The 26,504-nt window shown below is 36.9% G+C and overlaps 1 protein-coding gene across 2 annotated transcripts in view; it reads left to right on the plus strand.

Annotated features, from left to right (window-relative positions):
- Window positions 1-26,504, plus strand: part of TEX9 (testis expressed 9) — an 81,834-nt gene that overhangs the window by 9,064 nt on the left and 46,266 nt on the right. For both annotated transcript variants that reach the window (XM_011986620.1, XM_011986612.1), the window contains exons 4-9: window positions 8,464-8,543; window positions 13,572-13,620; window positions 14,414-14,496; window positions 16,375-16,550; window positions 19,274-19,356; window positions 19,770-19,943. In XM_011986620.1, the coding sequence (XP_011842010.1) occupies window positions 8,506-8,543; window positions 13,572-13,620; window positions 14,414-14,496; window positions 16,375-16,550; window positions 19,274-19,356; window positions 19,770-19,943 (603 nt within the window). In that variant the 5' untranslated portion in view covers window positions 8,464-8,505. The remainder of the gene's footprint in view (window positions 1-8,463; window positions 8,544-13,571; window positions 13,621-14,413; window positions 14,497-16,374; window positions 16,551-19,273; window positions 19,357-19,769; window positions 19,944-26,504) is intronic.

The following is a 26,504-nucleotide window of genomic DNA, read 5'->3' on the forward strand; positions in this document are numbered from 1 at the left end:
GGGCGACAGAGCCAGACTCTGTCTCAAAAAAAAAAAAAAAAAAAAAAAAACAACTCCCCCTGCAAATAAAAAACAGAATAGAATACGGACAAGCTAGGAAAGGGGTTGGGGAGTGGATTCCTACCCCTGCAGAAGCGAACAATATAAGGTTTCTCATATTTAATTTTTGTTTACTCACTTTCTCTTTATAAATTTTTTAATGTTTGTGATTACATAGTAAGTGTTTATGGGGTAAATGAGATATTTTGATACAGGCATGCATTGTATAATAATCACATCATGGAAAATGGGGTATCCATCCCCTCAACTATTTATCCTTTGTGTTACAAAAAATCCAATTATACTCTTTTAGTTAATTTAAAATGTACAATTAAATTATTTTGACTATAATAAACATGTGCTATCAAATACTAGGTACTATTCATTCTTTCTAACTATATTTTTTGTACCCATTAGCCATCCTTGTTTCCCACCCCTGCATCCCCCACTACCCTTCCCAGTCTCTGATAACCATTCTTTAACTCTCTATCTCCATATGTTAAGTTGTTTGGATTTTCAGATCCCACAAATAAGTGAGAACATGTGAAGTTTGTCTTTCTGTGCCTGGCTTATTTCACTCAATGACCTTCAGTTACATCCATGTTGTTGCAAGTGACAGGGCCTCATTGTTTGTTGTGGCTGAATAGTACTCCATTGTGTATATGTACTACATTTTAGTTATCCATTCATCTGTTCGTGGACACTTTGGTTGCTTCCAGATCTTGGCTATTGTAAACAGTGCTGCAACAAACATGGAAGTGCAGATATTTCTTTGATATATTGATTTCCCTCTTTTGGACCTATACGCAGCAGTGGGATTGTTGGATCATATGGTAACTTTAGTTTTTTGAGGAACCTCCAAACTATTTCCTTTGTGGTTGTACTAATTTACATTCCCACCCACAGTGTACCAGGGTTCCCTTTCTCTACATCCTCACCAGCACTTGTCATTGCCTGTCTTTTGGATATAAGCCATTTTATCAGAGTTGAGATGATATTGTAGTTTTGATTTGCATTTCTCTGATGATCAATGATGTTGAACACCTTTTTAATGCCTGTTTGCCATTTGTATGTTTTTCTTGAGAAATGTCTATTCACATCTTTTGCTCATTTTTAAATTGGATTATTAGTTTTTTTTCCTATAGTGTTGTTTGATCTCCTTATATTTTCTGCCTTGTATTCCCTTGTCGATGCGTAGTTTGCAAATATTTTCTCCCATTCTGTGGGCTGTCTCTTTATTGTTTCCTTCACTGTGCAGAAGCTTTTTAACTTTATTTGATCCCATTTGTCCATTTTTGCTTTGGTGATCTTTGCTTGTGGGGTATTACTCAAGAAATCTTTGTCTCCAATGTCCTGGAGAGTTTCCTCAATGTTTTCTTATAGTAATTTCATTGTTTTGAGATCTTAGGTTTAAGTATTTAATCCATTTTGATTTGATATTTGTATATGGCAAGAGGTAGGGGTCTAGTCTCATTCTTCTGCATGTGGATATTCCGTTTTCCCTTTGTGTATGTTCTTGGCAACCTTGTCAAAAATGAGTTCACTGTAGGTGTATGGATTTGTTTCTGGATTTTCTCTATTCTGTTCCATTGGTGTGTGTGTCTGTTTTTATGCCAGTACTCTGATTTTTTGGTTATTATAGCACCATAGTATAATTTGAAGCCAAGTAATGTGATTTCTCCAGTTTTGTTCTTTTTGCTTAGGGTAGCATTGGCTATTCTGAGTCTGTTGTGATTCCACATAAATGTTAGGATTGTTTTTTCTATTTCTGTGAAAATGTGATTGGTATTTTGCAAGGGGTTGCATTGAATCTGTAGATTGCTTTGGGTAGTATGAACATTTTAACAATATTGATTTTTCTAATCCATGAACATGGAATATTTTTCCATTTTTTTGTGTCCTCTTCAAATTCTTTCATTGATGTTTTATAGTTTTTGTTGTAGAGATCTTTTACTGCTTTGGTTATATTAACTCCTAGGTATTTTATTTGTGGCTGTTGTAAATGGGATTACTTTTTTATTTCTTTTTCAGATTGTTGACATACAGAAACACTACTGATTTTTGTATGTTGATCTTGTATCCTGCAACTTTACTGAGTTTATCATTTCTAATAGTTTTTGGTGGAGTCTTTTGGTTTTTCCAAATATAAGAGCATATCATCTGCAAATAAGGATAATTTGACTTCTTCCTTCTGATTTGGATGCCCTTTATTTCTTTATCTGGTCTAATTGCTCTAGTTAGTTATTTTTTTGATTCAGTCCTATGTTGAATAACGGTGGTGAAAGTAAGCCAGATCTTAAAGGAAAGACGGTCAGTTTTTCCCATTCGGTATTACACTAGCTGTGGGTCTGTCATGTATGGCTTTTATTGTATTGAGGTCTGTTCCTTTTATACCCAGTTTTTGAAGTGTGTTTACCATGAAGGGATGTTGAATTTTATCAAATGCTTTTCCGGGATCAGTTGAACTGATCATATGGTTTTTGTCCTTCATTCTGTTGATATGATGTATCACATTGATTGATTTGTGTATGCTGAACTGTCCTTGCATCCCTGGGGTAAATCCCACATGGTCATGACAAATGATCTTTTTAATATATTACTGAATTCTGTTTGTTAGTATTTTTTGAGGATTTTTACATCAATGTTCGGTAGAGATATTGGCACGTAGTTTTCTTTTTTTGATGTGTCTTTGGTTTTAGTATCAGGGTAATACTAGCCTCATAAAATGAGTTTGGAAGTAGTCCCTCCTCCTCCAATTATTGGAATAGTTTGAGTTGGTTTGGTATTAGTTCTTCTTTAAATGTTCAATAGAATTCACAGTGCAGCCATCAGGTCCTGGGCTTTTCTTTACTGGGAAAATTTTTTTTATTGTGGCTTCAATCTTATTACTTATTATTGTTCTGTTTAAGTTTTGGATTTCTTCATGGTTCAATCTTGGTAGGTTGTATGTATGTGTCTAGGAATTTATCTGTTTCCTCTAGATTTTCCAATTTATTGACATATAGTTGCTCATAATAGCCACTAATGAGCCTTTGAATTTCTGCATTGTCTGTTGTAATGCCTCCTTTTTAATCTCTAATTTTATTTATTTGAGTCGTCTGCCTTATTTTCTTTGTTAGTCTGTTAATTTTGCTTATCTTAAAAAAAACTAACTTTTTGTTTCATCAATCTTTTCTTCATTGCAAATTCTCTATGCTATAATCTCAAATGCTCTAATCTTCATTTCTTTTCTTCTCCTAATTTTGGGTTTGGTTTGCTTTTGCTTTTCTGGTTCTTTAAGATGCATTGCTGACTGGATGTGGTGGCTGATGCCTGTAATCCCAGCACTTTGGGAGGCCAAGGCATGCAACTTGAACCCGGAAGTTTGAGACCAGCCTGGGCAACATGGTGAAAGTCCATCTCTAGAAAAAAATACAAATTAGTCAGATGTGGTGGTGCACGCCTGTAGTTCCAACTACTTGGGGGGCTGAGGAGGGAGGATGGTTGAGCCCAGGAAGGTCCAGTCTGTAGTGAGCCATGATCATGCCACTGAACTACAGCCTGGGCATCAGAGTTTCTCTCTGTCTCAAACTAACAAACAAACAAACAAACAAAAAAAAAAAGGGAAGAAAAGATGCATTGCTAAGTCATTTATTTGAAGGTTTTGTTCTTTTTTGTTGTAGGCACTTACAGCTGCATAAATTTCCCTCTTAGTACTGCTTTCACTATATCCCATAGATCTTGGCATGTTGTGTTTTCATTATCATTTGTTTCAAGAAATTTCTCAATTTCCTTCTTATTTTCTTCATTTACCCACTGGTAATTTAGGTGCATGTTATCTAATTTCTGTGTCTTTGTATAGTTTCCAAAGTTCTGGTTATTAATGTCTAGTTTTATTCCATGTGGTCAGAGAAGATGCTTGATATTATTTCAGTTTTTAAAATATTTTACAGCTTGTTTTGTGACCTAACATATGGTCTGTACTTGAGAATGATATTCATGCTGAGGAGAATAATGTGTATCTGTAGCCTTTGGATGAAATGTTCTGTAAATGTCTATTGGGCCTGCTTGTTCTGTAGTGCAGATTAAGTCTGATGTTTGTTGAGTTTCTTTCTGGGAAATCTGTCCAGTGGCAAAAGTGGGTGCTGAAGTCTCCAGCTATTATTGTGTTGCGGTCTAGCTCTCTCTTTAACTCAAATAATATTTGCTTTATGTACCTGGGTGCTCCAGTGTTGTGTGCATGTATATACAATTGTTATATCCTGTTGCTGGATTGACCTGTTTAGCATTATATAATGACCTTCTTTGTCTCTTCTTACAGTTTTTGTTTTGAAATCTATTTTGTCTAAGTGTAGGTTCTACTGCTTTTTTTTTCTTTTTGGTGTAGAATATCTTTTTCTACCCTTTTAATTTTCAGTCTATATATATCTTTATAAGTGAAGTATGTTTTTTGTAAGCAACAGATCATGGGGTCTTGTTTTATCATCCATTAAACCAGTCCGTCTTTTGATTGATGAGTTTAGTCCGTTTACATTCAATGTTATTACTGATAAGGGCCTTAATCCTGCCATTTCATTATTTGTTTTCCAGTTGTCTTGTGGTATTCCTTCCTGTCTTCCTTTTATTGAAAGTGATTTTCTCTTGTGGTATAATTTAATTTCCTGATTTTTATTTTTTGTGTGGTCATTGTATGTTTTTTTGACTTGAGGTTACTGTGAGGCTTGCAAATACTATCTTATAACCCATTATTTAAAGCTGATGACAACTTGACACTGATTGCATAAACAAACATGCAAAAAGAAAACTAATACAAGCTCTACACTTTTATCTCCCTAGTTTTTAACTCGTTACTGTTTCTGTCTTATTGTATTGTCTATGTCTTAAAAAGTTGTTGTAGTTATTATTTTTAATTGGTTCATCATTTAGTCTTTCTACTTAAAAGTAGTTTACACTCAATTACAGTGTTATAATATTCTGTTTTTCTGTATGTTTACTATTATCAGTGAGTTTTGTACCTTCAGATGATTTCTTCTTGCTCATTAACATCCTTTTCTTTTAGATTAAAGAACTACCTTTAGCATTTCTTGTGGGACAGGTCTAATGTTGATGGAATGCCTCAGCTTTTGTTTTTCTGGGAAGATCTGTTATTCTCTTTAATGTTTGAAGGATATTTTTGCTGGATATACTATTCTAAGGTAAAAGATTTTTTTTTCTTCAGCCCTTTAAATATGTCATGCCACTCTTTCCTGGTCTGTATGTTTTCCACTGAGAAGTCTGCTGCTAGATGTATTAGAGCTTCTTTGTATGTTGTTTGTTTCTTTTCTCTTGCTGTTTTTAGGATCCTTTCTTTATCCTTGACCTTTGGGAGTTTGATTATTAAATGCCTTGAGGTAGTCTTTTTTGTGTTAAATCTGCTTGGTGTTCTATAATCTTCTTTTATTTGAACATTGATAACTTTCTCTAGGTTTGGGAAGTTCTCTGATATTTTCCCTTCAAATAAACTTTCTACCTCTATCTCTCTTTCTGCCTCTTCTTTAAGACCAATAACTCTTATATTTGTCCCTTTGAACCTATTTTCTAGATGTTGTAGGCATGCTTCATTCTTTTTTCTTTTGTCTCCTCTGTATTTTCAAATAGCATGTCTTCAGGATGGCTAATTCTTCTGCTTGATTGGTTCTGCTATTAAGAGACTCTGATGCAGTCTTCAGTATGTCAGTTGCATTTTTAACTCCAGAATTTCTGCTTGGTTCTTTTTAATTATTTCAATCTCTTTGTTAAATTTATCTGATAGAATTTTGAACTCCTTTTCCATTATTTGAGGTTCTTTGAGCTTTCTCAAAACAGCTATTTTGAATTCGCTGTCTGAAAAGTCACATGCCTCTGTTTTTCCAGGATTGGTCACTGGTATCTTATTTAGTTCATTTGGCAAAGCCATGTTTTCCTGGATGATCTTGATGCTTGTAGATGTTTGTCAGTGTGTAGGCATTGAAGAGTTAAGTATTGTACTCTTCACAGTCTGGGCTTATTTGTGCCAGTTTTTCTTGAGAAGGCTTTCCAGTTATTTAAAGGGACTTGGGTCCCCTGCCCAATATCACTAGGGTTCTTGCTGACTCATAGAGGTCTTGGTGGTCTTGGATAAGATCTGGAAGAATTCTCTGGGTTACCAGACAGAGACTCTTTCTCTTCCTTTATTTTCTCCCAGACAAACGGAGTCTCTTTCTGTCTGTGCTGAGCTGTCTGAAACTAGGGGTGTGGTGATGCAAGCACCCCTGTACCCAGCACCACTGGGATTGTGCTGGGTCAAACCTGAAGCCAGAACAGCACTGGATCTTGCCCACAACCTGCTATAAACACTACCTGGCTACCACCTATATTCACTCACGGCCCTAGAGCTCTACAATCAGCAGGTGATGAGGCCAGCCAGGTTTGTGTCCTTTCCTTCAGGGTGGCGAGTTCCCCCAGGCCCTAGGTGGGTCCAGAGATGCTGTCTAGTAGTCAGAGATTGAAGTTAGAAATCTTAGGAATTTATCTGGTGCTCTAGTGTTCTGTGGCTAAGCTGGCACTCAGACTACAACATAAAGTCCTTCACGCTCGCCCCTCCCCTTTCCACAGGCAGAAGAGCCTCTCCTTGCGGTCACCACCACCACCAGTCCATAGCGGGGTTTTGCCAGGCCATTGCTAGTGTTCACTTAAAGCTCAAGGGCTTTTCAGTCAGGTTGTGGTGAATATTGCCAGGCCTGGGACTCACCCTTCAAGGGAATGGGCTCCCCTCTGGCCCTGGGCAAGTCTAGAAATGCTGTCTAAGAGTCAAATCCTGGAATCAGGGACCCCAAGAGTCCACTTGGTGCTCTGCCCTGCTGTGGCTGTGCTGGTACTTAAGGTGCAAGACAAAGGTCCCTTTACTTTTCCCTCTGTTTCACAAGCAGAAGGAGTCTTTCACTGTAGCCACTATAACTGGGAATGTGCTGGGCCACCCCTGAAGCCAGTATGTCTCAGAGCCCAAGGGCCATGGCTTACTATTAATACCTTGGTATTGCTGCTGGTTATTTGAGGCCCAAGGTCCCTTTAGTCAGCAGGTGATGAACGCTGTCAGAACTAGGTCCTTCCCTTCAAGGCAGCAGGTTCCCTCTTGGCCCAGGGTGTGTCTAGAAATGTCATTCAGGAGCTAGGGCTTGTAATGGTGGCTGTGTGACTCTGCCTGGCACCCCACTGGATGCCTTCCATGGCCAAGGTGGTATCCAAGATGCAAGATAACGTCCTCTTTACTCTTTCCTCTCCTCTCCTTAAACAGAAGGAAGGAGACACTTTTGTTGTTGCGAATTGCACTGCCTGGTGTTGGGGAAGGCATGGCGGAAGCAATCCTTTAGTGCCCCGGTTGGTGTTTCCCTAGGTCACAGTTGGTGTCTCCCTATGTGCCACCCTAGTCCTCTGGCTCTGAGCTGAGCCCAGCACTAGGGTTTGCCTAGAAATTGGAGTCCTTGTATCCTAGACTGCCTTCAAGTTTACCTAGGACCCCAGAGCACTTTGGCCAGTGGTGGTGACTTGCTGACAAACTGGAGTTCTGACCCACGGGATGGGCGATTTTCCTCTGGATATAGCTAGTCCAAATGCTTCCTCCATGCATGGGTACTGTCTCAGCCCAACACGACTTTGCTCTCCACTCTGATAGGGCAGCACTGAGTTCAGTGTACAGTCCCCCATTCACTGTGCTGTCCCTCCCCCAAGTGCACAGACTCTTCAGGCTGCACAGCCACTGCAGGAGTGAGTCAGGGAGGGGTGGTATCAGCGATTTAAGTCTCTCCAACCATCTTCAATGACTCTTTCAATGATATGAAGTTAAAACCAGGTACTGTGATTGCTCACCTGATTTTTAGCTCTCATGATGATGTTTTTATGTGCAGGTAGTTGTTAAAATTTGGTGTTCCTGCAGAGGGTATGAATAGTGTAGGCTTCTATTCCACCATCTTGCCTTACTTTAATTTCTTGATGTGTCTTTGTCAAAAGCTTTTACTCCTGATACTTCACTTTTAGCATCTTCACAGCCTTCTCAACATTGAAGTTTTTCCTGATTTGAGACAAATTTTTCTACCCATTAAGTGAATTTTTTAAAAAATGTCTTATGCCTACTTCTAATTTCTGTTGTATGCTGTGTAAGTTGAAAGACTCTAAAGGGATGGGGAAGCTGGAATTAGAAATATTATGTAAAGGCCTTGATATTCTTACATTTTCCCCTTAGGATGGAATTTTTTAACCCATAACAAATGAAAGGTGCAACTAGTGTTATAGACCTTATCTTCATACTATAGCATTTAGAATTCTGTGCCTTTATGTTATGGAAACCCAGGACAGTTCTGAAATGATGAATGTTCAGAGAGGCACTTGAGTATATCTTAGTGGTTTGGTTTTTTTTCTGTATGATATATGACCTTTCTCTACTCATTTAAGAGAGATCGGCAAGAAGTACGATCTAGGCCTGTTTCAAAACAAATGAAATCATGTGATGATGAAGATGATTACAGTTTAAGGTAAGTAACTTAAATTCTCAAGCACCTTCTTTTAAATTGATGTACATGGATCTTTAACTATGTAAGATCTTTTTGCATGCAAACATTGAAAATTCTATAATTTTAAGAATAATGTATATATAGGGGGCTTATACCAATCCGACACAGTGGAAGCCCTTTATCTCATGTAATTTTCAAAATATTATTTTGAAATGTATATTCTTGTCCTCATTTTAAAAACTTTAGAGAGGAAACAGGAAAAAGTATATAATTGATGTGAATAAAACTATGAAATCATATTGTAGCAGACACAATGATGATCACCAAACATTCCAGGTCTTTTATAGTTGTCAGTGGGCTATGAATAGAAGTTTAGTTAATCTTTTCCAAGCCAAAACAGTCAAGAATTGGTGTGTGAACCTCCAGCTGACTTTCTAGCCATGAAAATGAGTAAAATTCCAATTGGTAAAATCTCCTAGCCTGGTCTCTGGGTGACCATGTGTGGAACATGTAGAAAAAAGGGTCCTTCTTCCTCACTATGGCTGCATTGAATGGGTTAATCTGCTGGAATTTTTAGGTTACTAGCCTGCTTATCTTTGCTAATGTTGAAATTGGTATTGGGAATGGAATGCTGCATAACAAAAACTCAGAAGTGTGGCATTACCTTAGCAGTTAGGTGGGAACCAGCAAGGAAACTGATATTGGAGGCTGAAAAGATAAAGGATGAATGTTATGTAGTGGCAATGAATTTAGTAAAACTGTCATCTGTGGTAAATTGGGAGGCACAACAGGTGTCTAATGAACTTGTTCTCTGGGGAAAGAGGCTGAAACACAATATTAGCAGTATGTGCTCTTTTTTTTTTTTTTTTTGGGACGGAGCCTCGCTCTGTCGCCTAGGCTGGAGTGCAGTGGCCCGATCTTGGCTCCCTGCAAGCTCCGCCTCCCGGGTTCACGCCATTCTCCTGCCTCAGCCTCCCGAGTAGCTGGGACTACAGGCGCCCGCCGCCTCGCCCGGCTAATTTTTTTTGTATTTTTAGTAGAGACGGGGTTTCACCGTGTTCGCCAGGATGGTCTCAATCTCCTGACCTCGTGATCTGCCCGCCTCGGCCTCCCAAAGTGCTGGGATTACAGGCGTGAGCCACCGCGCCCGGCCTCAGTATGTGCTCTTGAAGAGACAAGTTTGGGATAGATTTGGCTGATTTGCAAGCAGAAATAAAACGGAATAGCTGATTATCTAATTCAGATTCACAAAGATTTACAACCATGATTTCTTTGAAGAGCTTTATGGTTTTAACTCTTAGATTCAGGTTCTTTGATCCATTTTGAGTTAATTTTGTATGTGGTATAAGAGTCAACCTCCATTCTTTTGCACATGGATAGCCATTTGTCTCAGCATTATTTGTTGAGAAGACTATTCTTTCCCCATTGAATGTTCTTAGCACTCTTGTCAAAAATCAGTTGACTGTAGACATATGGTTTTATTTTTGGACTTTCATATCTGTTCCATTGATCTATATAGCTGTCATTATGCCAGTAGCACACTGTTGATTACCCTTGTTGTAATTGTCAAGTTGTGGAGTAAACTGGTTTTAGACCTCAAGAATTACAAGGTAAAATCGAGAAAATCTATAAGGAACAAAAGCCTATCAAAATTCAACCTTGAGGCAAATATCAGACTAAACATGTGGACTTTATGACTATTGATAAAATTTTCCAATGGATTAAGGCTTCTCAGGGCAAGAATCAGATTAAATGGCACATAGTGAAACTTTTCATTTGGGTAAAATGACCCACGGCAAAGACCTAACTAAAGTTATAGTCTCTCCTTAGAAGCTTGACACTGTTTAACCCATTTTTAAATTGAGAAAGAGAGGTCAGGTGAAGAAATAAGTAAAGAATTAGTCTTGGAAAGAATTGTAGGTGATGTAATGGCATGTAGAACTGACTGAAATTAAATAGGGAAGAAACCCACTAGTTTGGGGGAAAGTTTTATCAGCAAAGAAACTCTAAGAATGGACTAAAATTATTTGTGGCTTTTAAAATATTAAAACAGCTATGGGTACCCCACCTCCCAGTATTCTAAGATCAAGAAGCAGGCTGTAAGAGGTGCACAGCCCTACAGGGTTTAGAGACAAAAGAGAAGTTTATTCCTACATGGCAGTATATTTGGCTCATGTGAAATATTGGGATATTATTCATGTATTCAAAAATAATTATTGCATACAATCCAGTATTTCCTTTCCTAGATATTTACCCAAGAGAAATATAAACATATATCCATGAAAAAACTTGCATGTGAATTTTTAGATCAGTTTTATTCATAATTACCAAAACCTGGAAATAATTCAAATATTTATCAAATGGTGGCTGGATGAACAAATTATGGTATATCCATGCAGTGGAATACTACTTGGCAATAAAAAGCCATGAACTACTAGTAGAATAACAACATATTTGCTAAGTGAAAGAAGCTAGGCTAAAAAACATATATAATCTATGTTTCCACTTATTTGATGCTCTGGAAAAGGCAGAGCTTTAGGGACAGAAATCAAGATGGTTGTCTGGGGCTTGAGTAGGGGTTAGGGGACTACCAAGGAACACAAGGGAACTTTTTGAGATGATGGAAATATTCTCTGTCTTGTGGTTGTGGTGGTTATGTGACAATATATGTTTGCTAAAACATATTTAACTGTATATGTAAAAAGAGTATATTGTATGATATATCAATTATATCTCAAACCTGAAAAAAATAATTTTTGAACACTGTTAGTGCCAGGTCTAGCTACTGGTATTACAGTGGAGAGTAAACAGACCTGATCTTGTTTCCAAGAAGTTAATATGTGTTGCTTTTGAGTATTTTTTAAGTACCTCAATTACACATTTTTATATTTTGATATACATATGTATGCATACATATAACATGAAACCACTTTATTAGCTGTAATACTCTGATATTCTGTAAAAAAAGATATTTAAGTTATCAAAATTCCAAAATTTGGATTATACATAGATTTAACATGGTGTTTATCCAGTAAACTGAAGAACTGAAATGATACTAACAACAGATGATGTTGTGATGATAACGCTCTGTTTATCTACCAGTTTTTTTTAATGCTACTGTTTGAACAGATGGCTTTTACCATGTAAAACATGGCATTTGGTGATCAGTTGGGAATTGCTGAATATGGGAAATAATTCTGTAAAGAAACCATTCATTTCAGGTTGGAACAATGATATTCCACCTAAATAAGGAAGAATATATTTAAATAGGTCTTCAACACCCAGGATGACTCTGTCAAAAACTGTGATGGGAAACCAGAGTTTAATCTCCTAATAACGTAGTATACATATCCTCCAGTCTGCTTGAAGCATGGTTTACCATACAGTCATTTCCATCATATTACAAACATTTCATGGAGTTAAACAAAAGTAAGAATACCATATTATAGCTTATTTTTCATGGAAATACACTAGCAAAGTAATATCATTGCAAAATCTGATGGAGACAGATAACCCTTTAATGTCTTTTGACTGATATGTATGCATGTGTGTTGGGGAATGGAATGAGAGGTATAGAAAATGTACTAAAGAAATGACAAACATTAATTTAAAATGAGGAAGATTAAAGAGGACACTTAAAATTTGTATAATATTTGGAAACATTTTCATGTCATTTGTGAGAGTGATTCTTTAGTTTCTGTAATTTTTAACATATTTTGAAAGCCTTTTTTTTTCTTCCCAGAGGTATTTCTAATAGTTAAGAGGTTTATTTATCTAAGTGTATCTTTGTATTTAATACTGAAAAAACTTATGCATGGCTAGCTCAGTGGGAGGCATCTGATGGAAAATAATTTTAGTTGTGTGTCCTCTCCAATGGTTAGGACTTCTCAGGGGATATGACAGAGTTTTTTCATAGCAATAATGGATGCTAACATGGTATGTTTTCAGAGACGTAAATACAATGCCCAAGACAATGTGTTAGGCAAACTTTTTCTGTAAAGGGGCAGATAGCAAATATTTTTAGATTTGTGGGCTAGTCTGTGTTGTACCTACTTAACTTTAAGGTTGTAGTGTGAAAACAGCCATAGATCAGACATAAGTGAATGAGTGGGTGGATTCAGCCTGTGGGCCATAGTTTGCAGACTTCCATAAACACTCCTTGTTTTTTTGTTGTCGTTTGAGATGGAGTTTCGCTCTGGAGTGCAGTGGCGCAATCTCGGCTCACTGAAAGCTCCACCTCCTGGGTTCATGCCATTCTCCTTCCTCAGCCTCCCAAGTAGCTGGGACTACAGGTGCCCGCCACCACGCCTGGCTGATTTTTTGTGTTTTTAGTAGAGACGGGGTTTCACTGTGTTAGCCAGGATGGTCTCGATCTCCTGACCTTGTGATCCGCCCGCCTTGGCCTCCCAAAGTGCTGGGATTACAGGTGTGAGCCACTGCGCCTGGCCAACACTCCTTGTTTTAAACTACAAATATATTTTGAAAACCTTGTGTATAAAAATAAATTGCATTTTAGATGTGTTTATTCATGCACTCAACAAATACTTAAGCCAGTAGTACCTGGCATATAAGCTTTTAAATTGACTAGGCATAGAATATTGAACAAGGCAGACATGATTTCTGCCCTCATAGAGTTCACAGTATAATGAGGAAAACAGGCACTGACCAAGTGTTTTAAGTGGATTAAAAGAATGATCACATTGAGTGGGCTCATAATAAAAAGCCCTGTGGTGAATCGTTTGTAAAATGGGTAATTGCTGTGGATAGCCCACAATTACTGTTGATGATTTCCATTCATTAAAATTTTTGCTAGTTTCCTACTAGAATATTGGCATTATAGTGTATCTTCTTAAAGGTGAATTATTTATCCAAAGCATTTTTCTTGTTTATGGTACTCATTCAGAAAAAATTAACATGTGGATAACTACAATTATAGCAAAGATTATTTGATAGTTGAATAGTTTCCCTTTCAAATACAATTGTTGAATATCATTGTCTCAGCTCAATGTCATCTATTATTAATGTATAATGTTTATTTTTGGTCTGTAGAGGTGTATTACCATCTGAAGGGATAGTTCATCTTCATTCAGAAACTAAGGTATGAAATTAAACTTTCTCTGAATACAATTATATTCTGTAGAACTTAGGTTTTTTTAGACTTTTTCTTAGACAAAGCAGAGAAGGGGTATGACTCAACAGAAACAATATAAACCTTGATACTCAGAGGGATGCATTTATGAAATGTCACTCATATAATAAATGAAATCCTTTGTTGTCTCATAATTTCACTGAATAATTTGGAGGTACAGTGGAAAAAATTCTAGGTGAAATGACTTTGTAAACTGAGGCTTATTTTTTTTTTCCGAAGCTTACATCTAGTAGAGCGAAGACCTGAAAAAGAATGATACTCATATGCAAAGAAGGTGATTTGAAAAGTTTGTTCGTTCATTTAAATATTTATAGTGTAGAGATCACTCTTCTAGGTGTAGAACATACTGGGATCTATGTTTCCCATCCATGGAGACCTAAGCCAAGGGAACTGTAGACCTGAAGGCCACGGAAGGCCTGCCTGGGGAATAATTGGTTCCTGAGGAGAACTAAATTCTGTGAGTCAGAATGTCCAGATTTATTCACGACAGTCCACTGGCTAGCTGAATACCACTGAATCTTTAGGACTCATTTTCCTTATCCTTGAATTTCTTGGTTTTGGTATTATCTAGGTCTTTTCCAGCTATACAGTTGTGATATTCTTGAAAAGACATTTTTGGTAATTCCATCAAAATAGCAGTTTTTCTGTGTAGCAAAATAGCAATTCTATGTGTTACAGAATTGCTTTCTTTGGCAAATGATTAGACTCTAATTAATCAATACTTTCAATTCTTTTAATGTAGCCAAAGACCAAAAACATTGATCCTGTAAACAAGGTTCAAAACAAATTACACTCTGCAAATAAAGGAAGGAAAACAAATTCAAGGTATAGTATAGTTTTCAAAGTATTTCTTTTTTTTTTAGTTGTATAATTCACAATACCATCATTCTTAATTTTTAAGCTCTGTTTGTTTTTCCAGATCTTTTTATACCCTAAACATTAAGTTACCCTGCATATATCTTATCCATATTCAGTAATTTAGAACATTTTCTACTCAGAAATGTTTTGCAGCAGTTAACAAATACTTTATATTGTTCTCAAGAAAAATTCTAAATCTAAAATTTTTATAAATGTTATTTCTAGTGATTTATTCTCTTAGAACTGTGACTGCAACTGAGGTTTGTTTTGTTTTGTTTTGTTTTTTGATTGCTGCCTAGTTCTCTCAAATAGGCTCAATAGTCTAGTTTTTGAGTATTTGACAAAGTGCATACATTATTTTGTCTATTGAGCTACAGAATTATTTGCCATGCTCTAAATAGGACTATAATATAATTATAATTTACATTTTATTGTTTTTGGTGAGAAAGAATTCAAGACAGTTCTTAGTATTATAGGCATAAAAAGGGACCCAAGATGCTCCCTAGGATAGGATGCTTTCTAGAAAAGGTGGAGGATTGAGTTGCACCAACCATCTTCAGTCAGTTATTACATTTAGATGTCTATTACTTACCCAAACTGATCACTGCATTGTAATTTTGGAAAAATCTTTGTTCATTTTTGTGTCTTTTAATTGTTTAAATAACTTTTTTGTTTTTGTTTTTTTTTAAATAAAAGGGATGGAAAAAATAGAGTAAAGTGATAAGGAACAGAAAATAACTATACAATAGATTGAAGAAAAGAACTTATAGGCCACATACATGCATACATAACTGGAAAGGGTTACCTTTTCAGACTTCACAGTTTTTTTTTTAAAAGTTGATTTTTCAAATAGAATTCCGAAGACCAAGACCTACTATTTGATAGCACAATAGGGTGACCATAGCCAATAATAACTTAATTGTATTTTTAAAATAACTTAAAGAGTGTATTTAGATTGTTTGTAATTCAAACAATAAATGCTTGAGGGGATGGATACCCCCTTCTTCATAATGTGCTCATTTCACATTGCATTCCTGTATCAAAACATCTCATAAATATGTACACCTACTGTGTACCCACAAAAAATTAAAATGAAAAGAAAAGAATTCTGAAGCATTTGCTTATGTTTTAAAAGTGAATTTGGCTTTCAGAACCATAAATTTGTTGATGTGTCAATGAATTAGGCCTGGCCCATTCCTCAGTGCCTTTAGAAATGAGTTTTATTTTGTTGGTCTTCTCCATTTCATTAAAAAAAAAATCAAATCCAACTTTTTGGTTAATATTGATCATGGTAAGAATGTGTTTCTTTGGGTGGAAAAAAATGTTGTTTGATTGAGCTATTAGCTCTTCACTCTGTAATTTTTTCTCAAGAGGTATTTTTCTTTGCTGTTTGCAGAATTATGGCCAGGGTGATGTCAGTTTGTACAGTTTTTCTCCAGAGGCATGTAAATTTCAAAGCCACAGGCTGGATTTGACCTAGGAGGCCAAGTGCAGTACTCTTAGTTTTGGTATTCCCTTATATGGAGGCAAAGTCTAGACCATCTGGCCTCATAAAGCCTTCTCTAGCTCTGTGGTCATGTGATTCATAAAGACCAAAAATCTGCTAAGTCTCTTGTAATATAGTCCTTGAAAGTATCATATGTAGATTTCATCATAAATTTCAAATGTGTAATAGTAGTCTCTTGTAATATAAACCTTAATATCAATTACAGATTTCATCATAAATTTAAATTTATAATAATTTTTATCTGCTTATTTGGGTAAAAGGCATATATCCTTTCTACCTTTCTATTTTGTTCACATATATGTATATACATACATATATATTTAATTTTTATTTTTTAGTGTTAAATTGAAATACTCCGATGTCCAAACTGCCGACGATGTTGCCATTCCAGAGGATTTCTCAGACTTTTCCCTTGCAAAAACAATTAGCAAAATTGAAGGGCAACTGGAGGAAGAAGGCTTACCTGAATATACAGATGATATTTTTTCTGGTGTTAGTAATGACATTGGAACAGGTAGATTTTCTTTTGTTTCTTATTTTTATCTTTATAGCACAGTTACTTAGAAGAGGAAGTCTTGGGGAACTATTTCTTACCTTAAAAAAAAATGTATTGTGATGTCTTGGTTTGTTTCAGTATAATCTAGTAGGATGTGGTGGAGGGAGGAATGAATGGGATTATAGATGAAATAAAACTGGCCATGAGTCAGTCATTGTTAAAGATAGGCAGTGGGTAAATGGGGTTCATTGAACTTGCCTACTTTTATGTTTCATATTTTCCATTATAAAAAGTAAAAATAAAAAAGACTGTATTTACTGGTTTGATTGAATACATTTCAACTTAAGTTAAAATACCCATCGCTTATTGTTACAATATTTAAAAAGTTTTTCTGAATTTTTTCATTTACTGTTACTATATTTTATTTATTGCATGTTAAATCAACACATGCAAAAGGACAAATGAATTGACATTGCATCAGGTAAAATAAATGAATTTTCTAATGTATATAATTTTTCTTATTAACTCATTCTTTGCGTATCACTAGAATAATACTAAATTTCAATCAACTAAAAACATTACTAAATTTATGAGGAGCCTCCTATGCTATTGAAGCAAAAAAGTAAGACAATTGAGTATATATGAACTAGTTACTGCCGAACTATAATACAATTAATTGTGACTACAGGCAAGCCATTTAGCCCCTCTGTAATAGCAGTTTATTCATTTGAAAATTTAGCAGTTTGTATTAGATGATCATAAAGTTTATGTATTAGTCTGTTCCTGCACTGCTATAAAGAAATACCTAAGACTGTGTAATTTATAAAGAAAAGGTTTAATTGGCTCATGGTACTGCAGGCTGTACAGGAAGCATAGCAGTTTCTGCTTCTGGGGAGGCCACAGGAAACTTCCAATCATGGTGGAAGGCAAACAGGGAGTGAGACACCTCACACGGTGGGATCACGAACAAGAGATAGAGGGGGGAGGTGCTACACGTTTTTAAACAACCAGATTTCATGAGAAGTCACTATTATGAGGACAGTACCAAAAGGGATGATACTAAACCATTTATGAGAAATCACCCCCATGATCCATTCACCTCCTACCAGGCCCCACCTCCAACACAGGATTACAATTCAACATGAGATTTGGGTGGGGACACAGATCCAAACCATATCAGTTTATCTTTAAAATTATTTGATTCTGTGAGAAATCATAATTTATATATGTAATAATTATTGTGTTATATACTAGTCATAAGTAGGGAGCAATTTTCTTCTGCACTTACTATATTTACTGACCGAATCAAGCTTTCTAGGGCTAGTTATGGTAAGGAAATGTAAGTGGAGCAGTAAGTTGCCTTTAGGTCTCTCTAAGATGCTTTTGAGGATGTGATACCCAGGTGTTGATTGTTCCTCGGTAGAGGAACATGGTCCCAGGTCCCATGGCCCTGTTAGAACTGCCTCCCTGTATTCCCTTTTTAGTATCACTGGTCTAGGTGTCTTCTTCTTTGGGAGAATTTTCTCTTATTTCAGGTGATTGCTTGGAATGGTTTGGTTATGTGTGGGAGAAAAAGATCAAGAAGTAGTTTGGGAGCACAGATTACTTTGTAAGATTAAAGCTAGGGTCGAGTGGGGAGCAGAGTTTAGTACTGTGGGCCTCCAGACATGGGAGCACTCTGCTCCTTGGGTTAGAGTTGAGGTAGAGTTACTAAGGTTAGAGTTAGGGAGAAAAAGAAATGGGAAAAGTCATGCTTTCCTATTTTTTCTTCCTTCTTTCCCTCAGAGGCCAACTACTGTCAACTTCACACTTTTTAATTTGTCATTTCCCTCTATTCCCTGCTCACCTGGAGTTACATGGTAGGAGAGTTGAGGCCAAAGAGACCTAGGTAGAGTTAGAGCCAACCCATAATTCATCAGCTCGATGATAACACTGAGGGCACTTAAAAAAGCCAGAAGTGTGTATGGAGATGTTTTATGCTGTGCACATCACATGTGTATGGCTTAGTGGATTTGTCCTAATGACTTCTCAGAGCAGTTCCAAGTGTTTCCTCAAGATAAATTTCATGATTGTTTTATAATATTCCTACTATGCCATTTTGAACAAATGACTGAATGACTTATGAGTGAGTTCTTAATTCAGTTTTCACTTTATTTACTTTATGGGCCTACAAACTTCAAAGATTTACTGCTGATATTATTGAATAGTGAACTTTTGCTGGCAGTAAAATACCAAAGATAGATCTTGAAGGTTTGTGGGAGAAAGCTTAGACAGTAAGGTATTAGTGTATTTCTTTGCTTCAAAGACACATATACTACATTTTAACTGCTCAGAAATTGGCATCTGCATTACAGTCAGTGGCATTTTGTAATCACAATGACTAGATAGAAGCTGAGTTTTGCTAGAGAAGATTTATGTTTGTTTCTACCAAACACTCAGGGACATTATTGACCTGAGAACACTTTAAATTCTCTGATGTAGTTTGGACCACCCTGGTGAGTGTGAATTTTGTCTGCAAACTTATGTGAATACTACCTGTGATTTCTTTTTGTTGACTGGATTTATTCGTCATTGACCTTTTCATTAGGACTGTTTAGTACCTATAGTGCCCCCTAAGAGATATCTCCTATTTGACTCCCCATCTTGAGTATTTTCTTCTTTATAAAGTAATGGCCTGTCTTACAATTGATGTCATCTTAGATTCAGCAAAAGACAGTAAATATAATTATTTAAATTCACAGAAGCACAGATCAGATTTCTAAAGGCCAAACTCCGTGTTATGCAGGAGGAATTGGATAATGTTGTATGTGAATGCAATAAAAAGGTAAGCTTTAAAAACCTCTTAAAAGTCTGCAATATTCAAAGACATTTTAGGAGCAATTTCCATTACATTTTGAATAACTTTATTTAGATATAAATCATAGTTAAATTTTGAAATCAAAAATTGTATCTAAGTACTGAACTTTATTCTGATATGTTGAATTTTCACAGAGCTGAAATATCTTACATTTTTGTTATAATTAGTATTCTCTATATTAGTCTTACAAGTGTAGTGTAAGCTATTAAATGCAAATAAAACATTTGACTTCCATTTTTGAAGGTAAAAATAGACTGTAATTTGTTTTTCATGAAATATGTATAAATGTCAAAGAACATATGAAACTTCTTTTTTTCTGCTTTGTTTTGATAACAAATCTTACATATTTTTTCACATAATCTATAATTTCATAACTATAGGAGGATGAAATTCAGAATTTAAAGTCTCAAGTAAAAAAATTTGAAGAAGATTTTATGAGACAGCAGCGAACAATTAATATGCAGCAGTCTCAAGTAGAAAAATATAAGACTCTTTTTGAAGAAGCAAACAAAAAGTGTGATGGATTACAGCAGCAGTTGTCTTCAGTAGAAAGGGTAATTATTTTAGTATTTTTCCTAACTTAATGCCAAAAATACAACAAAATTATTAAGGTTACACATTTGTATAGATGCCATTTTGACATTTGAGTTATTTTATTAGTATTTACTGAAAACTCTTTCCCCTGCCATAGAATATTTTTTAACAACTGTATTGAGATGTAATGTAATTCACCCTTTTAAAGTATACAATTCAGTGGCTTTTGGTGTATTCATAGAATTGTGCAACTATCACCACAACCATTTTCATAATCCCTAAAGAACACTTCATACCCTTTAGCCACCCCACCCTGACCCTGCTCCCCTCAATCCCTTACAGCCCTAGGCAACCACTAATCTATTTTATGTCTCAATAAATTTGTCTGTTCTGGAAATTTCATATACATGGAATCATATAATATGTGGTCTTTGTGACTGACTTTTACTTAAGATGTTTTCAAGGTTCATCCATGTTGCAGCACCTATCAGTACTTTATTTCTTTTTATTGGCAAGTAATATTCTGTTACATATAACACATGTAATTTACCTGTTTATCAGTTGGTAGCTTTGGGTTATTTGGGTTGTTTCTACTGTCTGGCAATTTTAAATACTTTGAATATGCAGGTATAAGTTTTTGTGTGCACATATGTTTTCATTTCTCTTGGTTATATAGCCAGGAATGGAATTGCTGGGTCATATGGAAATCTTGTGTTGACCTTTTGAGGAATTGCTGTTTTCCAAACTGCCTGTACCATTTTACATTCCTACCAGTAGTGCATGAAGGTCCTAATTTCTACACATCCTCACCAACATCTACTAGATTATCTTTTTGATTATAGCCATACTGCAAGGGTAAAAGAGTTACCTCATTGTGGTTTTGATTTGCATTTCCCTAATAACTAATGATGCTGAACATCTTTTCATGTGCTTAATGGCATTTGTCTATTTTCTTTGGAGAAATGTCCTTAAGATCTTTGCCCATTTTTTAAATTGGATTTTTAAAAACTAATAATAAGAACTTTTAAGTTATATGTTTAGATACAAGTCCCTTATCAGATGTATGATTTGCAAATAGTTTTCCCATACAGTGGGTTGTCTTTCACTTTATGGTACTCTTTGAGGCACAAAAGTTTTAAATTTTGATGAAGTCCAGTTTATCTAACATTTATTTGATTGCCTATGCTTTTGGTGTCATATTTAAGGGGAGAATGTATTTTAAATAAACTATCCTAGCTTAAAACATTTTATATTAGTGTACCATTGTGAAAATAAAAATATACTGTTTGCGATTGCTTTGTAAAATGTGATAAGAATTATGTAATATAGCACATCGTGAGATTTAGTAAGAAAATGTGCCCCCTTTATTAATACCCTTATATTTTTCTTCTGTATGGTCATATTTAAAAACCCTGCTTTTTAAACATTTTGGTCTTGTATAATTAGCGTTATCTTGTAATAAGTTTTAATATCAAATTCACTTAGATATAATTTGTATGCAGTAAATTCACACTTTTTAGTGTGCAATTCTATGAGTTTTGACAAATGTATGCAGTAATATAAGTATCACTATAATTGAGACATAGAACAGTTCCATCAGACCCCCCAAATTCCCTGTGAATTTAGTCAAGGCCTTCCCTAATCCCAGCCCCAGGCAACCATTGATGTGTTTGCTTTTTAAATTTTGGCCTTTTCCCAAATGTCACATAAATAGAATCACATAGGATATAGCCTTTTGAATCTGATTTTTTTTTTCAGTTAGCATGAAAGATTTGATATGGTTTGACTGTGTCCCCACCCAAATTTCATCTTGAATTCCCACGTGTTGTGGGAGGAAGCCAGTGGGAGGTAATTGAATCATGGGGGCAAGTCTTCCCTGTGCTGTTCTTGTGATGACGAAAAAGTCTCAGGAGATCTGATGGTTTTAAAAGGGGGAGTTTCCCAGCACAAATTCTCTTCTCTTGTCTGCTGCCATGTGAGACATGCCTTTCACCTTCCAACATGATTGTGAGGCCTCCTCAGCCATGTGGAACTGTGAGTCCAATAAACCTCTTTCTTTTGTAGATTGCCCAGTCTTAGGTATGTCTTTATCAGCAGCATGAAAATAAACTAATACAGTATATTGGTACCAGTAGAGTTGGGCGCTGATGCAAATGTTGAAGTGACCTTGCAACTGGGTAAGAGGCAGAGGTTGGAAAAGTTTGGAGGGCTCAGAAGAATACAGGAAAATGTGGGAAAGTTTGGAACTCCCTAGGGACTTGTTGAGTGGCTTTGACCAATATACTGATAATGATATGGACAATGAAATCTAGGCTGTGGTGGTCTCAGATGGAGATGAGGAACTTGTTGGGAACTAGAGCAAAGGCGACTCTTGTTATGTTTTAGTAGAGAGACTGGTAGCATTTTGCCCCTTTCCTAGAGATCTGTGGGACTTTGAAATTGAGAGATGATTTAGGGTGTCTGGTGGAAGAAATTTCTAAGCAGCAAAGCACTCAAGAGGTGACTTGGTGTTGTTAAAGGCATTCAGTTTTAAAAGGGAAACAGCACAAAAGTTTGGAAAATTGCAGCCTGACAACGCAGTGGAAAAGAAAATCCCATTTTCTGAGGAGAAATTCAAGCCAGCTGCAGAAATTTGCATAAGTCATGAGGAGATGAATGTTAATCCCCAAGACAATGGGGAAAATGTCCCCCAAGGCATGTCAGAGGTCTTCACAGCAGCCCCTCCCATCACAGGCCTGGAGGCCTAGGAGGCATGATTGGTTTTGAAATGTGAGGACATGAGATTTGGGAGGGTCCTGGGGTAGAATATGGTTTGGCTGTGTCCCCACCCAAATTTAATCTTGAATTCCCACGTGTTGCAGGAAGGACCCGGTGGGAGGTAATTGAATCATGGGGGCAGGTCTTTCCTGTGCTGTTCTCATGATAGTGAATAAGTCTCAGGAGATCTGATGGTTTTAAAAATGGGAGTTTCCCTGCACAAGCTCTCTCGTCTGCCACCATGTGAGACGTGCCTTTACCTTCTGCCATCATTGTGAGGTCTCCCCAGACACGTGAAACTGTGAGTGCAATAAATCTCTTTCTTTTGTAAATTGTACAGTCTTGGGTATGTCTTTATCAGCAGCATGAAAATGGACTAATACAACATGCAGTATTTATCCCTATTATAGTCCATTTCTTTTTATTGCTGAGTAGTGTAAACACTGAATGAATATACTTCAGTTTCTTTCCCCAGTATTCCAGTAATAAAACTTAATTATAGTATTTAATAGTCTAAACTTGTGTTTCCAATATGGTAGCCACTTACATTTGTGGCTAAATTGTGATGTGCTGTAAGTGTAAAGTAAAATTCAGATTTTGAAAAATTCATGTAAAACAGAATGAAGAATGTAAAATGTATCAAAATCTCTTAATATTTTTTGTATTGGTTATATGTCGAAATAATATTTGAATATATGAGGTTAAGTGAAATACATTACTAAAATTAATTTTACCAGTTTCTGTTTCACCTGTTAAAGTGGCTACTAGAAATTTTGTAATTACATAAGTATGCTGTATTCTATTTCTATTGGTCTAAGAAATATATATAATGGGTGTAAAGGGAAAAAGCTGTAGTGTCTAGGGGAACATCCATGTTTTAATTTGTCATGACTTTACCATTTACCATTATGCACCCAAGTTCTGGTCACATCACTGTTCTAGTCTCACATAATCTTGAAACACTGGTTATATTTTTGATTCTTTTCATGTTCTTGGCCGTCATCTCCAATCCTGTGCAATTTTTCTTCCAAATGTTTTTCATTCATCGCTTCTTTTCAATTCCCATTTTGTGTCCATTTTCCATTTCTTATCCATTGTATCCTGTACTTTGTCAGTAGGTTAATGTTCCCAGAGGGTGACATTGATTATACTTTTCCCTTTGTAGAGGGATAATTTTTTTCCCTTTGTATGGGGATGATTTTTTGAGTGCCATATGCCAGATAAAATGCATTTTATAGAAAGGGAAACTGAGTGGCCAGGCATGGTTATCCCAGCACTTTGGGAGGCCAAGGCAGGCAGATCAGGAGGTCAGGAGATTGAGACCATCCTGGCTAACACGGTGAAACCCTGTGTCTACTAAAAATACAAAAAAATGCCATTCCAAGATGGCCAAATAGGAATAGCTCTGGTTTGCAGCTCCCAGCATGATTGATGCAGAAGACAGGTGATTTCTGCATTTCCAACTGAGGTACCTGGTTCATCTCGTTGGGACTGGTTGGACAGTGGGTGCAGCCCATGGAGGGCGAGCCAAAGCAGAGCGGGTGTTGCTTCACCCAGGAAGTGCAAGGGGTTGGGGGATTTCCCTTCCCTAGCCAAGGGAAGTTGTGACTGACTGTACCTGGAAAAACAGGACACTTTTGCCCAAATACTGCACTTTTCCCAAGGTCTTAGCAACCGGCAGACAAGGAGATTCTCTCCTGTGCCTGGCTTGGCGGGTCACATGCCCACGGAGCCTTGCTCACTGCTAGTATAGCAGTCTGAGATCGAACTGCGAGGCGGCAGCCTGGCTGGTGGTGGGGCGTCCGCCATTGCTGAGGCTTGAGTAGGTAAACAAAGTGGCCAGGAAGCTTGAACTGGGCAGAGACAACTGCAGCTCAGCAAGGCATACTGTCCCTATAGACTGCACCTCTGTGGGCAGGGCATAGCTGAACAAAAGGCAGGAGACAACTTCTGCAGACTTAGATGTCCCTGTCTGACAGCTCTGAAGAGAGCAGTGGTTGTCCCAGCACGGCATTTGAGCTTTGAGAATGGACAGACTGCCTCCTCAAGTGGGTCCCTGACCCCAAAGTAGCCTGTGAGACACCTCCCAGTAGGGGCTGACGGACACCTCATGTAGGCGGGTGCCCTTCTGGGATGAAGCTTCTGGAGGAAGCATCAGCCAGCAATAACTGCTGTTCTGCAATATTTGCTGTTCTGTAGCCTCCACTGGTGATACCCAGGCAAACAGGGTCTGGAGTGGACCTCCAGCAAACTCCAACAGACCTGTAGCTGAGGGACCTGTTAGAAGGAAAACTAACAAACAGAAAGGAATAGGATCAACATCAACAAAAAGGACATCTACACCAAAACCCCATCTGTAGGTCACCAACATCAAACACCAAAGGTAGATAAAATCACAAAGATGGGGAGAAACCAGAGCAGAAAAGCTGAAAATTCTAAAAACCAGAGTGCCTCTTCTCCGAAGAATTGCAGCTCCTTGCCAGCAACAGAACAAAGCTGCATGGAGAATGACTTTGACGAGTTAACAGAAGTAGGCTTCAGAAGGTTGGTAATAACAAACTCCGAGCTAAAGGAGCATTTTCAAACCCATCGCAAGGAAAATAAAAACCTTGAAAAAAGGTTAGACAAATGGCTAACTAGAATAAAAAATGTAGAGAAGACCTTAAATGACCTGATGGAGCTGAAAACCATGGCACGAGAACTTTGTGATGCATGCGGAAGCTTCAATAGCCGATTAGATCAATTGAAAGAAAGGGTATCAGGGATTGAAGATCAAATTAATGAAATAAAGTGAGAAGACAAGTTTAGAGACAAAAGAGTAAAAAGAAATGAACAAAGCCTTCAGGAAATACGGGACTATGTGGAAAGACCAAATCTGCGTTTGATTGGTATACCTGAAAGTGATGGGGAGAATGGAACCAAGTCGGAAAACACTTTTCAGGATATTTCCCAGGAGAACTTCCCCAACCTAGCAAGACAGGACAACATTCAAATTCAGGAAATACACAGAGCACCACAAAGATATTCCTCAAGAAGTGCAACACCAAGATACATACCTGTCAGGTTCACCAAGTTTGAAATGAAGGAAAAAATGTTAAGGGCAGCTAGAGAGAAAGGTCGGGTTACCCACAAAGGGAAGCCCATCAGACTAACAGTGGATCTCACGGCAAAAACCCTACAAACCAGAAGAGAGTGGGGACCAATATTCAACATTCTTAAAAGAATTTTCAACCCAGAATTTCATGCCCAGCCAAACTAAGCTTCGTAAGTGAAGGAGAAATAAAATCATTTACAGACAAGCAAATGCTGAGAGATTTTGTCACCACCAGGCCTGCCTTACAAGAACTCCTGAAGGAAGCACTAAACATGGAAAGAAACAACCAATACCAGCCACTGCAAAACAGGCCAAATGGTAAAGATCATCGATGCAATGAAGAAACTGCATCAATTAATATAACCAGCTAACCTCATGACAGGATGAAATTCACACATAACAATATTAACCTTAGATGTAAATGGGTGAATGCCCCAATTAAAAGACACAGACTGGCAAATTGGATAAAGAGTCAAGATCCTTCAGTGTGGTTTATTCAGGAGACCCAACTCATGTGCAGAGACACACACAGGCTCAAAATAAAGGGATGGAGGAAGACCTACCAAGCACACTGAAAGCCAAAAACAGCAGGGGTTGCAATCCTAGTCTCTGATATACAGATTTTAAACCAACAAAGATCAAAAGAGACAAAGAAGGCCATTACATAATGGTAAAGGGATCAATTCAACAAGAAGACCTAACTATCCTAAATATATATGCACCCAATACA

This window comes from Mandrillus leucophaeus, unplaced genomic scaffold, assembly GCF_000951045.1.
Source record: "Mandrillus leucophaeus isolate KB7577 unplaced genomic scaffold, Mleu.le_1.0 Scaffold108, whole genome shotgun sequence".
NCBI lineage: Eukaryota > Metazoa > Chordata > Mammalia > Primates > Cercopithecidae > Mandrillus > Mandrillus leucophaeus.